The following is a 15,088-nucleotide window of genomic DNA, read 5'->3' as shown; positions in this document are numbered from 1 at the left end:
TTGGTGAGGGACTGTGCCGGTCTGTAATATCTGATTATATATATGAAGCAGCACAAATTTTCCAGATAGCGGTAGATTATATAGCATGGAGTATGATATATTATCCATTCCAGGTGATGTGTCTTTACGCTTTAGTGAATTGTTCAACTCGGCTATGCTTATCTCTTGTTCCAAGTATCCAGTGGATGTGTTGGGAATACTTGGTTGGTACATATCTACGGGTGATGACTGCATGTCTAATTCTGAACAAAATTTAGCCCAACCATAAGCTTCTTTACATTTATTTTAATAAAATTTTTACTGGATAATAATTATTGTAGTCGTGCGGTCCCGGTATAAAATAGGCCACCACTTTCTTTCCCGTGGGTGATGTAAGAGGCGACTAAGGGAGGGTGAGGAATGGGCAGCTACATCCCTTTTAAAACATCTCTAAAGCCCTGCGGTTGCCAATCCGCCTGCCAAGCTTGGAAGCTATTGAAACTTTCTTAAAAGAATCAAAATTAATCTCATAATATTATAAAACAAAGACACGTCTGTTTTGTCAAGTTTTCTGTTTACTACTTTTAAACCACTTAAAGGATTTTGGTACAGGTCATTTGTTATTTAGTTTTTTTTTAATGATAGGTTTGTATGTTTGGGTCTTCGCTGCATGTTGCACGAGTAAATTATACGAAGCTGAGACAGATAATTACTAATTAATTATATAAATTTTTGCCACTTATAATAGCTAATAATTTTACGAATAGATACAATATTCATTCTATTTATCTTTCTGACAAAATAGTTCTCGTATAGGTATAAAATAGTATACATTGTATCTATATCGAAATTTATGTTTAAACAGAGACGACCACCTTAAAATGACGGAACTGTCGTCAAAACTGGAGCCGGCGTTCCTGGCCGGACTGCGGTGCCCTCAGCCGCACATCCGCGCCAAGTTCTTCGAAGTGTTCGACCAGAGCATTAGAAAGAGGGTTTTCGACCGTTTCCTATATATCGTTTGTTCCCAGAATTGGGAGAATATGGGCCAGCATTATTGGATTAAGCAAAGTCTCGAATTACTACTTGTCACATGTGTCCCAAGTAAGTAATAGGTTTTAGGACAATTTTTTTTACTAGTTTCTAGTGGCTATAGCTGTAAAGGATAATGACCTATTGCGGTTTAATAGAATGTTGAATGTATTAGGGTAAAAATCAAATTTTAAAAAAAATATACGAGTATATACACTGTATGTACAAGACACATGTAAGTAGACAAAACATGAGATGTACATAAAATAGAGACCTTTGGTATTCTACTTTCTCTTTCTTTATATATAATCTTTTAAAATTTTGAAACTAAAATTATGATTTAAACCATTTAAAATATATTGTGTCATAAATATTGTTTTGTTCATAATCTTACTAATAACTGTATTTTTAATTAGACACACAGATACGTCTATCGAACTCGAAGTATCTGCTACCGAACATAGCGTCCGTGATCAACAGCGCGGACAGCGAGGAGCGCAAGTCGTTCGTAATATACAGCTCCGTTAAGGAGGAGTCCTCGGACGGATTTAGTGATTCCCTGGATCCCGATAAGGAGGATGTCCTCGACATGGATTTAGACTCTAGCACAAATCAAAAGGATGATCCCACCAAGACTGTTCCGAACAGGTAAGTTATTTCAGAGTAATGTGTCTCATATGTTAATATTGAAAATATGCATCTTCATATAACAAACCATGGTTATATTTTATTATACTTACTATTTTTATTCTTGGCTCTTCATTCGTTTGTAACTTTTTGAAGACTCATTGCGTTAATTTTGAATGGATTTAATGTTTTTTTAATCAAATTTTTGTTGATGATAATATCTTATTTTTTATGTTGACCAAAAAAATCAAAGTTGTGAAGACAAATATATTTGAAATAAAAAGCGTATTTTAAAACTGACAGTTACCAAAGCCAGGTTATTGACATTTTTGGGGGTTTACAAGTATAATGATCGCTTACAACCTGACTGTAACACGGATCAAACGGAGTTGTACTGCAAATTGACATTACAAGCATTGATAAAATACGACAGCTGGTAATACCTTAAACTACCGTGTAAAGTATTCAAAACTTATGTTGACAGTTATTAAGTCTGGGTTGGTATATGAAATCAAATAGGTGAATCACGTTTGTCGCCGACACGAATAAGTTGTCCAACTGCAGGTAGACTATTTAAACGTGCCTCCACGTTTGTTTTAAAACCTTAAAACCATTCTAAGTTGTATAAAAGAAAAGACACTCACAAGAGTGTCTTTTCTTTTATACAACTTAGAATGGCAAATAAGCTGACGGCCCACCTGATGGAAAGTGGTAACCGTCGCCTATAGACATGAGCAGTACCATGGACATAACAGAGTATACTGTTTCGCCCATGATATCCCCCATGCGTTGTCCTTCATGAGGACTCAGGTGTTATTCTTATGTACCCAGTAAATTCACACCATATCCCACCCTTCAAACCGAAACACAGCCATGCAAACACAACTGCTTCACGGTTGAAACACGAATGGGACAGAGGTACCCAAGCAATCGACTTTTGTACAAAGCCTCCCTCTAGTGTGTGTGTGTGTTTGTTTGTAAATGTATGTGTGCGGTTGCAGGCAGCGGCTGCTGAACCAGATCGTGGCGAAGCAGTCGGAATTCGTGCGCGAGGCGCGGCGCGTGCGCGCGTCGTCGCTGGTGGTGGCGGCGGCGCAGCTGTGCCACATGGACGACGGCCTCGCGCACCACGTCTGGCTGCGCCTCTTCCCGCGCCTCTGGGCCGCGCTCGAGGAGCCGCAGCTCGCGGTAGCTATGCCACCACACACCTAACTAGCCTTTTACTGTCCCCTGCTGAACATAAGTCTCCCCCTTGGTGGGTTTTGCCAGTAATTGCTACGCTCGGCAGGCGGATTGGCAACCGCAGTTAGGCTTTGGAGATGTTAAAAGAGGGACGCTACTGTTTATCTCTCATCCTCCTTTAGTCACCTCTTACGACACCCACGGGGAAGAAAGGGGTGGTCTATTCTATGCCGGGACCACACGGACTCCGTTCTATACAAACACGTCAAACTTCAAGCCTTTCACCACATCTAGGCACTATAAAAATAGGATCGCAAAGGCGATACCTATGGAATTATATGCGATTAAAAGAAAATAAAGATCGAGGGATGGGCAGCAGCATCTCTCTTAAAACATTACCAAATGCCTAACTGCGGTTGCCAACCCGCCTGACGAGAGTGGCAATTACTAGCAAAACCCCTCTTGTGGGTGATTCCTATGTTTAACAGTATACAGTTAATGGCTGATATGAATAAAAATTGTGTTAGTGCTATATTAAATAAATAAATGTTGTTCACAGACGGTAATGAACGAAGTTTTGCCATTCATAATATCGGGTATTCATGTGATCCAACGCGATCAGCCGCTCAGCGCACTTAACACGTTTATTGAAGGACTTGCGCGATGCAACCCGCCCGTCTACATGAAACCGTAAGTATATAAGCTTTTAAGTTACAGACTTGAATATGTAATTTGCTTGAATTTGTGTGTAATTTAAAGAAACGGTCATACTATAAAACAAATATTTAAAACACTAAAAGTAGCAAACGCGCTGTTTAACAAAACTGTTTTGTAATGTTTATTTGTAATTTTACGCGCCAAAATCTATAGAATAATAAATGTTATTACTTTTAAACACTTTTTATTTTTAATAACATATACTTTCTTTATTTGGATATAAACAGACGTTAAACACACTTTTTTTAATAAGACCAACCCTCACAATAGCGTTCATAACTTTAGTTTACTGTATTGTGATAACGTCTTAATTATCTATCACTGTTTAAAAATAACAATTTTTAATGTTTCTGATGAATTATTAATTTGCGCTCTACTAGGTATTTAAATGTTAATCACTGAATACATTGCATATAAATTTACAACTAAAAACTTTACGCCGACTTTATATTTTGTTTGAGAATTTTTCTAAAAGATTTTTACGATCAAAATCTATATTTTTAGTGATAGATTCACTTAATTCCCACTTAAAGTAAGATTTCTATTTTGTCACCAGACCGATGATGAGGTATCTAGGTAAGACACACAATTTGTGGCATCGTATGACGTTGAACCTCGAGCAGATGGCCATTGATCAGAACTGCGGACGCGCCCATCGAGAACTTGCAGAGATATATGACTATGAATTGGACATTTCTACTACAACGGTATGTAACAAAGTAGCAGTGCGGCAACTAAAGTGAATAACACAATACTGCGAATTTAATTAGACACTGAGTGATTTTTTTTATGCAACACAGAATGGCAAGCAAACTGACGGCCTACGCGATGGAAAGTTGTAGCCGTATAGGATATGAGCAGTACCATGGTCATAACAGAGTATACTGTTTCGCCCATGATACCCCCCACGTGTTGCCATTCCTGAGGACTCAGATGTTATTCCTCTGTACCCTGTAAATTCACTGACATATCCCACCCCTCAAACCGAAACACAGCCATGCAAATACAACTGCTTCAAATATTCTTGATATCTAAAGTAAATAATACAACAATGCACAGCATTACCTGGAGGGAGAGGTAGTGGGAGGGGAGAGGCACTCGGATAAGTGCGGGTATGGATAATCGAGATCCTACTGTATAACAATTGCGTACATTAGTATTATATATACGTATAACTTTGTTTACATTGCAAACTAGATATAGAATTGTTGAAAATATATTCATCTGCTTTAGTATATTGTTAATCGTTTACAGGAAGTTTTAGATTCATTGAGTGACATGTATGAACTGTTACAAGAAGAGGACATGTGGTCGGGCTTATGGCAAAAGCATGCGCGATATCGCGAAACGAACATAGCTATTGCTTACGAACAGCAAGGCTTCTTCGAGCAAGCCCAAGTAAGAATATTAACAATCTGTAAACACACTGTAGTAATTTTAGTTAACTATTCCATGTGTGTATTTATTTTCTTGGATTTTCACATTTCAAAATAATATTAACAAGTTTTTATCTCATACAGTGGATTACAACTTCATTTAGTGTTAAAAATTTGTATCATTTATCAAGAAGTAAAAAGTATAAAAATAAACAAGGAAATTTCAAACAATATGACCTCTGTAGACAGTATTTTAGATACGTACAAGTTTTTTTTATTCTTTGTAACGCTTCTAGTAAATTATTAAAAGTAATATTAAATGCAGGCTGCCTACGACGTCGCTATGACCAAGCTAAAACAAGATTATGCAGCTACTGCAACATATAACATGCATAAGGAAGTTAATCTCTGGACACAACATTGGCTCAAATGTGCAAAGGAATTGAATCAGTGGGATTCGTTACTCGAATTGGGATTAGGTAGAAATTCACGGGATCCGTTCCTTGTTTTGGAAAGTTCTTGGCGGAATCCCAACTGGCCAACAATGAAGGAAGCACTAGCTGAAGTTGAATACAACTGTCCTCGAGAATTAGGTAAGATTTTTATTTAGTAAATAAAGCTAAATATAGTAATACGTTTTTACTATTTAATGGATAGCCTTTGCCCATCAAATAAAGTGACCAGTTTAATTTTAGTTAGGTATAATCATAATCGGTCTGTCTGTTTATTTGGTGTTTCGCTACAAGACAATGACTGAATTGATTTTAATATTAAAATTTTGTAATAAATCCAAACATTCAATCAATAATTGATTATTATTAATTGAAATTAATTAATTATTAATTGAATTTTTATACGTACTCCTATTGTATATTAGCAGACCATTATCTTATGAGCGGATAATTATTCTTTAGTTTACATTTTCATTATATTCTATTGAAATAGTCTATACATATATAAATATATTTTGAATATTAATAATTATAGTAGTAATATCACATGATATAACTGGATGACGGGAATTTAATAAATTTATTGTTTATCGTTTCTGACAATTCTTTCAATTTGATCTGTAAGTCGCCTTCAGTGCGAGGCGAGGCTGCGATGCAAGCGCCGGCCTCATCCTACCCACATTTACTGATAGACGATATTTTAAATTAACATATATTAGATATATTTTAATCGACTCGAGTAGAGCTGCCGGTTAGAGCTGGCATATAAATGAGTAGATTTTAATATGTGATGTGTCAGCGTGGCTGGTGAACCTGTACCGCGGCTACCTGTGCATCTGCGCGGGCGGCGAGCAGCAGCTGGGTGGCGTGGAGCGGCACGCGGAGGCGGCCGCCGCGCAGTGTCTGCGCGAGTGGCGTCGCCTGCCGCGCCTAGTCTCGCACGCGCACCTGCCGCTGCTGCGCGCCGCACACCAGCTGATGGAGCTCAGCGAGGCCGCGCAGATACACACCGTCAGTACCATGCCCTATCACGCACTACCACGTGCCACCACACATCTCACGTGAATACCATAGGCATCTCACCTATTGCACCTCATCATATCGTCATAGTCGTAGAATACTGACGGATCTATATATGTAATATTTGTCAGATCCGTCAGTATTCTACCACTATGACGATATATTCCCCATGTACCAGAGGGAGACTTTGTACAAAAGTCGATTGCTTGGGTACCTCTGTTCCTTACGTGTTTCAACCGTAAAGCAGTTGTGTTTGCATGGCTGTGTTTCGGTTTGAAGGGTGGGATATGGCGTGAATTTACTGGGTACGGAGGAATAACACCTGAGTCCTCGGGATTGGCAACGCATAGAGGGTATCATGGGCGAAACAGTATACTCTGTTGTGTCCATGCTACTGCTCATGTCTATAGGCGACGGTTACCCCTTTCCATCAGGTGGGCCGTCAGCTTGTTTGCCATTCTAAGTTGTATAAAAAAAAATACACCAAACATGTACACACCTTATACAGCTCACATAGTATATGCATCCCATTTACCTACTCCATATGCATGTGGCATTTGGGGGTAGACGTGAGTATATACCTCCAAAAGCCACCTACATATGTCTCATTCAGACCCCCTTATATTGTCCATATGGACCTCGAATGTAACACACCTCACATATACTTTATATGCACCCTTTTTAAGTTCAATATTCACCACATGGTTATGCTCTATAAAGTCATTGTTAGATTTTAGAAACGCCGCAAGTAATGTATATTCTTTATTGTTTGTATTCACTCCTCTCTATTAAAAAATTGCATGGAAAAGATTTATCATTTTTTTCTCCGTGTGAAGAATTTTAACTTTTTAAATTGTATCTATAATACTACACATATACCGCACAAACACTATATTGAAACTTAACCAAGCAATGCAGCTACTTTTATAATTATTCCAAAAAGAATATAATGAATCATGGTAAACAACTTGGTGCGACAGGGTCTGCTACACAGCCGGCCGACGTCGCTGCACGATATGAAGGCCATAGTGAAGACGTGGCGGAATCGGTTGCCCGTAGTTGCCGACCCGCTGTCGCACTGGGGAGCGATCTTCACGTGGCGACAACACCACTACCAGTTCATTGCATCTCACTACGACTCGCAGACCGAGCATGCCTCGCACCCCAGCATGCTCGGCGTGCATGCTAGTGCTCAGGTAACTTAAAAAAATTAAAAAGAGATATTCATTATAGTCATATCTTGCTGCACAAAAAAAAAAAAAAAACAGTAAACAAAATTAAAAAAGAAAGAAAATATAGGATGTAAATGTTTGTGCGTCTTTTGTGTTTCTTTAAAATTGACTCTTCATAATTGATTTTTTTATTTATTATATTCATTACACCTATATTATTATTAGATACATATTAATATAATATATGTTGTATTTTGTTTATAGTAAATTTATATAGGTAATATTTTTGAGATTTCCATATTATATTCAGAGATAATATTTTGTATTCTTAGAAAGAAATAAGTTATATGCATAATTATCAATATTTTTTATTCTAGGCCATAATACATTTTGCAAAGATTGCAAGGAAACATAACTTATCAGGCGTTTGCCTAGACTCTTTGCATCGCATTTATACGATACCCAGCGTTCCTATAGTGGACTGCTTCCAAAAGATAAGACAGCAAGTCAAGTGCCACATTCAGATGTCCTGGACGGAGGGAAAAGAAGAATTACAAGAAGGTTTAGACATGATAGAATCTACCAACTTTAAGTACTTCACAAAGGAGATGACTGCTGAGTTTTACGCGTTTAAGGGACTACTTTTAGCGCAATTGGGACGTTCAGAGGATGCCAACAAAGCTTTCGCGGCGGCTGTTCAGCTTCATGATACATTGGTAAAGGCTTGGGCACTCTGGGGCGACTATCTAGAGCAGATATTCATACGAGAGCCGCGCCAGATCACCATCGGCGTGTCCGCAATGACATGCTTCCTACATGCTTGTCGACATCAGAACGAGTCCAAGTCTCGTAAATATTGTGCTAAGGTATTAATTTTGTTTCTTAATAAACTTAACAGATTTTAACACTAAGTATTTATATCGGCTTTAGTTCCTTGATAACTTTGGGGTAGTCCGTATTAATTCGGAAATTTGTCAGGCAACCCCAAAGTTATAGTAAAAGTCCAAAGTGTAGAAGATATGTGAATGAAGCCGATATAAAGGATTGCAATACAGTATGGCATACAGTAGCATACCTATTACAATATTAATTTATTAGTTAACTATTATAACGGTAGTTGATATTGACATGTGTCAATATCTTTACAAAAATGCGCAATGACAGAGGGAACTTATATGTGTTTGTGTACACAATGACTATTTGTTATACAGACATTTCTTAGGTGTGGGGCACACTACCATTGTCCATGTATTTCGTTCATTTATGCACACCCTTCCAATGACCCGTGCATTATTTAGTGCACGGCGGTGATACCAGCAAAGAGAGGCAACGCGCCTCGGACTGCTACCCACGCTTCCTCCCTCACTGAGGAAGCTGAAGATTACGCAGTTGCGCTCGCAGTCATTTCTGCCTCGTATATCTGGATTGCCGAATGATCTCCCTTCTTCAGTTATTTTCTTACAATATAATATAAGTCTTTTCACAAAACGTGCCTATAAACATTTAAAAGCAACGGACACTCAACTCCTGTCATGTTGCAGGTGTTCATGGGCGACGATAGTCTCTTTCCACCTAAAGGTCCTCTTTCTATTTTGCCTTCTTAATAGTATATAAAACTAATTTTGTCAAATAATATTGCAGGTCCTGTGGATGCTGAGCTATGACACAGATAACAAGCTGGCGGAGGCGTTAGATAAGTATTCTGTGGGCGTGCCGCCCGTCCAGTGGCTGCCCTGGATCCCGCAGCTACTTGCCTGCCTTGTGCAGTACGATGGGAACGTTATACTTAATCTGCTTAGTCATGTACGTATCTACTTACAGATCTGGGTTTTTCAAATATTTTACAAAACATATTTCGTTAGGACCCAATTTTAGTTATGTTAATTGGCCCAACCCTCCTCCCTCTCCTCTCCTCGTGCACACCCCACCCCAAGCAATTTAAAAACTTCTGACGTATTCTTTACAAGATAAATTTCATTCTTGTACTGTTTGTTCTCTTTATTGAGATGTGTTTACTGATTGGAACAAAATATATGTTTTGTCCTATATAGTATGTATCCTATATATCAGATTTCATAGTTGTTGCTTCAGGCACTGAGTTGTAATAAACACTCAAAGAAACTCATTTTTGCATTTATAATATTAGTAGGAATTTAAAATATACAAAACCGTTTATTGTGAATTTTCCCATAGAAATGTATTTACTAGATGACAACTGACTCAAATTTCATCCACATTAGTTTTTATGTTGTGGTGTGATTGAGTAATGACAAAAACTAATAACAAATATGATATAATTGTTTTTTGAAGGGGTTTTGCCAGTAGTTGCCACGCTTGGCATATAGATTGGCAACCGCAGTTAGGCTTTGGTGGTGTTTTAAGACGGACGCTGTTGCCTACTGTCCCTTGACTATTAAGTGAAAATAATTAAATATAATATATGTCTAGCCCAACTTTCATCATGGTTGATTAATGTCCTTGAATTCAATTACTTATATTTTAATTTTATGAATATTTCTTTTTTTTTTATTACAATTAGCATACCGCGAAATTGTTCCAGGTTGGTCGACTGTACCCACAGGCAGTATACTTCCCCATCCGAACATTGTACTTGACATTGAAGATAGAACAACGCGAAAGGCACAAGACCGCTGAAAATATTGCGGCACACCTACCACATCAACAGGCCAGCACTGCTGTGAGTTGATTATTTGATAAAAACTATGTACCCAGTTCATTTTAAACATTCGCGTTGTATATTGAAATTAAAAAAAGAAAAAAAAAAGTTCCGTGCATCAGACGTGTTTTGTTAACGCTCCGAATAATAAAACAAAAAATACTTTAGAAATCAACTGATTCCGTGTAAAATTCATAATAGAACAATTCTAATGGCAGGATCTTCAAAGTGACACTGATTACATTAACGGCAAAGAAATAATATAGCGGAAATAAATTAATGAGTGACTCAAATCGAGTGCGATTCGTTGCATTTGTTATCTACCCACTTATTTCGAATTGTATCACTTTTGTTCACTAGTTGTACGGATTATTGCAAATTATATTGCATAGCATAACATCAGATCTCAAGAAGTTGTAATGAATAGATTGATTGTAAAAATTTAACAATAATTATTATAATATAAATGGAAAATAATTATTATTTTCCTATTAAAATAAATGGTAGTGAAAATTTTGTGTATATACAACGATTTGAACCACCTTGTGTTTTATGCGACATTTTGTAAATAATTAAAGAATAGTAAATAAACGTGGACTAAAACTGATATATATATGAAATAGATACCATTCGTTATAATTTAATAAACAAAAGCTGAATTTACTAACAATATAATAACGTTTTTAATGTTGGCGGGGGCAGTGAATTTACAAAGGCTTTTGCTAAAATGGCCTTTTTAGATATTTTGTTGTACTCTTAACTTTTAGAGTTTAAGTAATTTTATATATTAGCATTGTTTTATGATATTTTTGTTACAATGTAAGTCGAAATTACTCATTTAATTAAATAATGATGCAAACCGCCTCAGAATTCTTGGAGACATTGATGTACATATATCTGAAAAATAAAAAACAGATACACAGTAAACGAGGGATTATAAACCTCTTTTTTTAAGTGCTAATAAACATAATGTGCTAATAACCATAATTACAATGTTTTACATATATTACACAGGCCGGCACCAAGGCGGAGGGCGCTTCGGCGTCTGGCAGCGGTACCACTGGTGCCGAGACTGGCCCCATTAAAGCCACTATGCCTATGTGGCGCTGCTCGAAGATCATGCAACTACAGAGGGAGATACACCCTACCGTGCTGTCTTCACTAGAGGGCATTGTGGATCAAGTACAGTTTAAATACACTAAACAATTAATTTCTGCTTCCTAATAGCGAAAGTTTGTTAAGATGGATGCTTGTTACTGTTTCACAGAAAAAATACATAATGGATTTGATTTAAATTTGGTACATGGGTAGGTTATATTCCTACCGTAGCATATGGGATACTTGATGTACTGATTCATTTAGGCAAATCCCCGCGATACAGCTAGTAAGGAATAATTCGGTACTTAATGCTATGCAATTTCAAGTAAATATGATAGTTATACCTGTCTTTCGGATTTTATTGCTCTAAATTGCGTTAAGTCTCGATTAATATTGTAATTTAATTTTTTTTTTAATAAAGACACAGGAATGAAGAATTTTAAATAATAACAAAGAACGGATTTTAAACAGTCGCGCTTTTGCACTCATATTTAAATATATTTTCGGAGCTTAACACGATGTATTTTTAGGCAGTAATATTCGGTATTTAAATACTGGTGATGCAGGTGGCTCAGGACCGTTCATTATGGCAGTATATGGGGAGGTCTATGTCCAGCAGTGGACAAATAATGGCTGATATGATGAGATGTACTGGATTTTTAATATTTATAATTTATCTGAAATACGGTTCTAACAGCACTGTTCCGCAGATGGTGTGGTTCCGCGAGAACTGGTACGAGGAGGTTCTGCGCCAGTTGCGCGCCGGGCTAGCCAAGTGTCACGTTGTGGCCTTCCACCACCACGCCGCCGTCGCAGACGCCACCGTCACGCCGCACACGCTCAACTTCATCAAGAAGCTCGTCTCAACATTTGGGATTGGTATCGGGATAAGTGAGTATTATCTCCTATACATATTCTTTTATATTTATACTAAAATAATAAAGCGGAAGAGTTTGTTTGTTTGAACGCGCTAATCTCTGGAACTACCAGTCATATTTTAAATTCTTTTGTATCTTTTAATTTGTTTTTTGATCAAAACTATTTAATGTCATCATGTGAGTGGTGACTTCATCATCATCTATGGAGATTAAGTTACGGAATACATATAGCTAGATTTATATATTATACTAGAGACCCGTCTTGGCTTCACATAGGTTTTTTTTATTTCGACAACAGCATCATTTATTGGGATAAAAACCATCTTATTTTTTAAGTTGGAATAAGCAGTTTACCTTACAATAAATACATTTACAAAAATCAGTGGAATGGTATTGGAGATTAGCATGAACAAATATTATGACACGAAACTTTTATATATGTTAAGATTTTGAAAAAGATTTAAATCATTGTCGCTTCGTGCTTCGTAGGGCACGTAGAGTTGTTATCCAGTAAGTCATGATAGAGCACTAGAGACACTTGATACCAGATGTTTTTAAAAACAGGAGTTTCTCATTTCGCCTGTATTTTTTATGTGTATGTTATGTGACATTTTTGCGAATTCTGACTTGATTTTGTTGAATCTTTTTACAATCGAACGGAATGGGTTTATCCACCTTTTGGTCCCAAGTGTAATTTCAAAACAAACCAGTTGTCTGTCGATATTTCTTTATTAGTTATAAAATTAGTAAAAATTAATTTTGGTATAATTGAATGAAGTAGCTCATTTATTTCGGAGTAAAATCTACCTATGTGCTCACGATTATAACTTTTGATTGTATTTCCCGGCTAATGCCTTGACGTCCTGGTCAAAGACATTTGGCGATATTCGTTATCGACAAAGGCGTTGTGGTGAATGTAACATCCAATATACTAATATTTCATCCAACATATTGGAATGAAATAAGTTTGAGTTATTGTCGGTGTTTTTCATCACCAAATAATTAGTCAATCTATATTAGTTTTATATTTTTTGATCAATTTAAAAAGGCTGATCTTACGTTCTGCATATTTTTTTATATTGCATGTATGTACATCGATTTCTGCTTAATGTCTTTATTATTTTGCTTGCTTTTTTTTGTTTCTTTTCAGGATGATCTCATGTTAAATTTGTTAAAATTAAATTTGGTTTTGTATATTCAATTATTATTATATTACTGATAGATAACACATGAACATCACGGAGTCTTAATATAAATATTTTCCCAAAGAGTTTAGAGTGTATTGGTGCCATGTTAGTTTTATATTATTTGTCACGTAGATCACATCTCAAAAATATCATGTATGGATTGTCTAGCTGACCCAGTAAACGTATTTTTGCCTCCTACCGTCACTTAACGTGTCTGTTTGATTATATTAGCATAAAAACTATCTTTCAAGTTGAAGCAAACTATACCCATTTACAACATTTCATTAATATCGGATGAGTGGTTTCAGATATTAGTTTAACGAAATGCTAATATTATGATACGGAGTTTTTATATATTAAGACTAGACTATATCCCGGCTTCGCACGAGTGCAAATTATACATGCAAATCTTTCTTAAAAATATCTAAATGACAGTGAAACCCCTACCAAAATTCATGACATGGTTTGCAAAAGTAAGCAAACAAACGAACGCGGACAGCAATTCTGTACTATTTCTATACTATTTGAAGACACAGAAAGTCTTCATAGGATACGTTCATCGTACTATATTATGCTTTTCTCTTTACCTACTTATACGAACTTGAAGTTATTTTATAAACAAAAATAGTAATTGTATTGTTGACATTGAAACTACATGACTTTTTTAAACATAATATTAATCCAGGATAACTTTTCACCAAAAACCCCATTTCCTTATTAAATTATTTTTTCTTTACTTCTCGAGTACTTACCACGAGTACTTAGTACTTACGAGTAGTAATTTCGTACGCGTAGTATGACATATGATTACGTCATAATAAAACTATTATAATGTAGTTTTGTAATTATTGTTTAGTAATTAATTTAGAACAATATCTTGGAATTCCTACTACTGTAACGTGTACATTAGTATTCGTATTTTTAGTACATTCGACCTAGCAGGTAGAAATTACTAAAAGTGCCATAATAATAAATATCATAATAAAAAATATTATTTATGCATGAAATTGGAAAATGTCCCCTTTATTTATTGCAATGCCGATTGCTCCAGAATTTTAGTTACATTTTGTGTTGCTGTGGTTCTTATAATTTCTTTATTCTTTTATTTCGTATTGTTTACGAAAATAAAAATCAGATCCATTTATAATTTTGTTTATTTTTTACAGGTTTTTCAGTACTTTAAATAATTTTGGATTTTGTATGCAATCGACGTTGTTTCTTGCTATATGCGACCGTTACTTTATATACATACTCCATTTTGTATGTCTACAGAAAGTGTTTCAAGTTCTGTAAGTGGTGCATTCTCTTCAGCTGCATCGGAGAGTCTGGCTCGTCGCGCGCAGGCCACTGTTCAAGATCCTGTGTTCCAGAAGATGAAGAGCCAGTTCACTGCTGACTTCGACTTCACACAACCCAATGCTATGAAATTACAAAATCTCATACAAAAACTAAGAAAATGGGTGAAGATCCTCGAGGCCAAAACTAAGGTTCTGCCCAAGTAAGTAGTTATTGAGCGTTGTGAACCCCCCATTGAGGTAAATACGATAAATCTATATTATACTTGTGCCGTCCATTCCATGTTTAGATGGTAGTTTCACACTCAGTATAACTCCATGATTCACATGCTTTTTAATAACTGGTTAGTGGGTTTCTAATCACCGGTAGTGCTTCATCTTACTAACTTATCAGTT

The 15,088-nt window shown here is 36.3% G+C and overlaps 1 protein-coding gene across 4 annotated transcripts in view; it reads left to right on the top strand.

The window, feature by feature from the left end:
• Positions 1 to 15,088, top strand: part of LOC113516721 (transcription-associated protein 1) — a 42,983-nt gene that overhangs the window by 23,898 nt on the left and 3,997 nt on the right. For 2 of the 4 annotated variants that reach the window (XM_052901910.1, XM_052901912.1), the window contains 15 exons: positions 845 to 1,083; positions 1,428 to 1,659; positions 2,640 to 2,826; positions 3,380 to 3,510; positions 4,094 to 4,244; positions 4,792 to 4,935; positions 5,239 to 5,506; positions 6,165 to 6,376; positions 7,366 to 7,581; positions 7,935 to 8,423; positions 9,199 to 9,360; positions 10,118 to 10,255; positions 11,249 to 11,416; positions 12,043 to 12,223; positions 14,709 to 14,895. In XM_052901910.1, coding sequence (XP_052757870.1) covers positions 845 to 1,083; positions 1,428 to 1,659; positions 2,640 to 2,826; positions 3,380 to 3,510; positions 4,094 to 4,244; positions 4,792 to 4,935; positions 5,239 to 5,506; positions 6,165 to 6,376; positions 7,366 to 7,581; positions 7,935 to 8,423; positions 9,199 to 9,360; positions 10,118 to 10,255; positions 11,249 to 11,416; positions 12,043 to 12,223; positions 14,709 to 14,895 — 3,105 coding nt within the window. Of the gene's footprint in view, positions 1 to 844; positions 1,084 to 1,427; positions 1,660 to 2,639; positions 2,827 to 3,379; positions 3,511 to 4,093; positions 4,245 to 4,791; positions 4,936 to 5,238; positions 5,507 to 6,164; positions 6,377 to 7,365; positions 7,582 to 7,934; positions 8,424 to 9,198; positions 9,361 to 10,117; positions 10,256 to 11,248; positions 11,417 to 12,042; positions 12,224 to 14,669; positions 14,896 to 15,088 lie in introns of all 4 variants that reach the window. The other 2 variants (XM_052901909.1, XM_052901911.1) reach the window with 1 other exon arrangement.

Source organism: Galleria mellonella, unplaced genomic scaffold (genome assembly GCF_026898425.1).
Source record: "Galleria mellonella isolate WM207_F2 unplaced genomic scaffold, CSIRO_AGI_GalMel_v1 utg83, whole genome shotgun sequence".
NCBI classification, from domain to species: Eukaryota; Metazoa; Arthropoda; class Insecta; order Lepidoptera; family Pyralidae; genus Galleria; species Galleria mellonella.
This window is presented reverse-complemented; position numbering and strand designations above follow the sequence as displayed.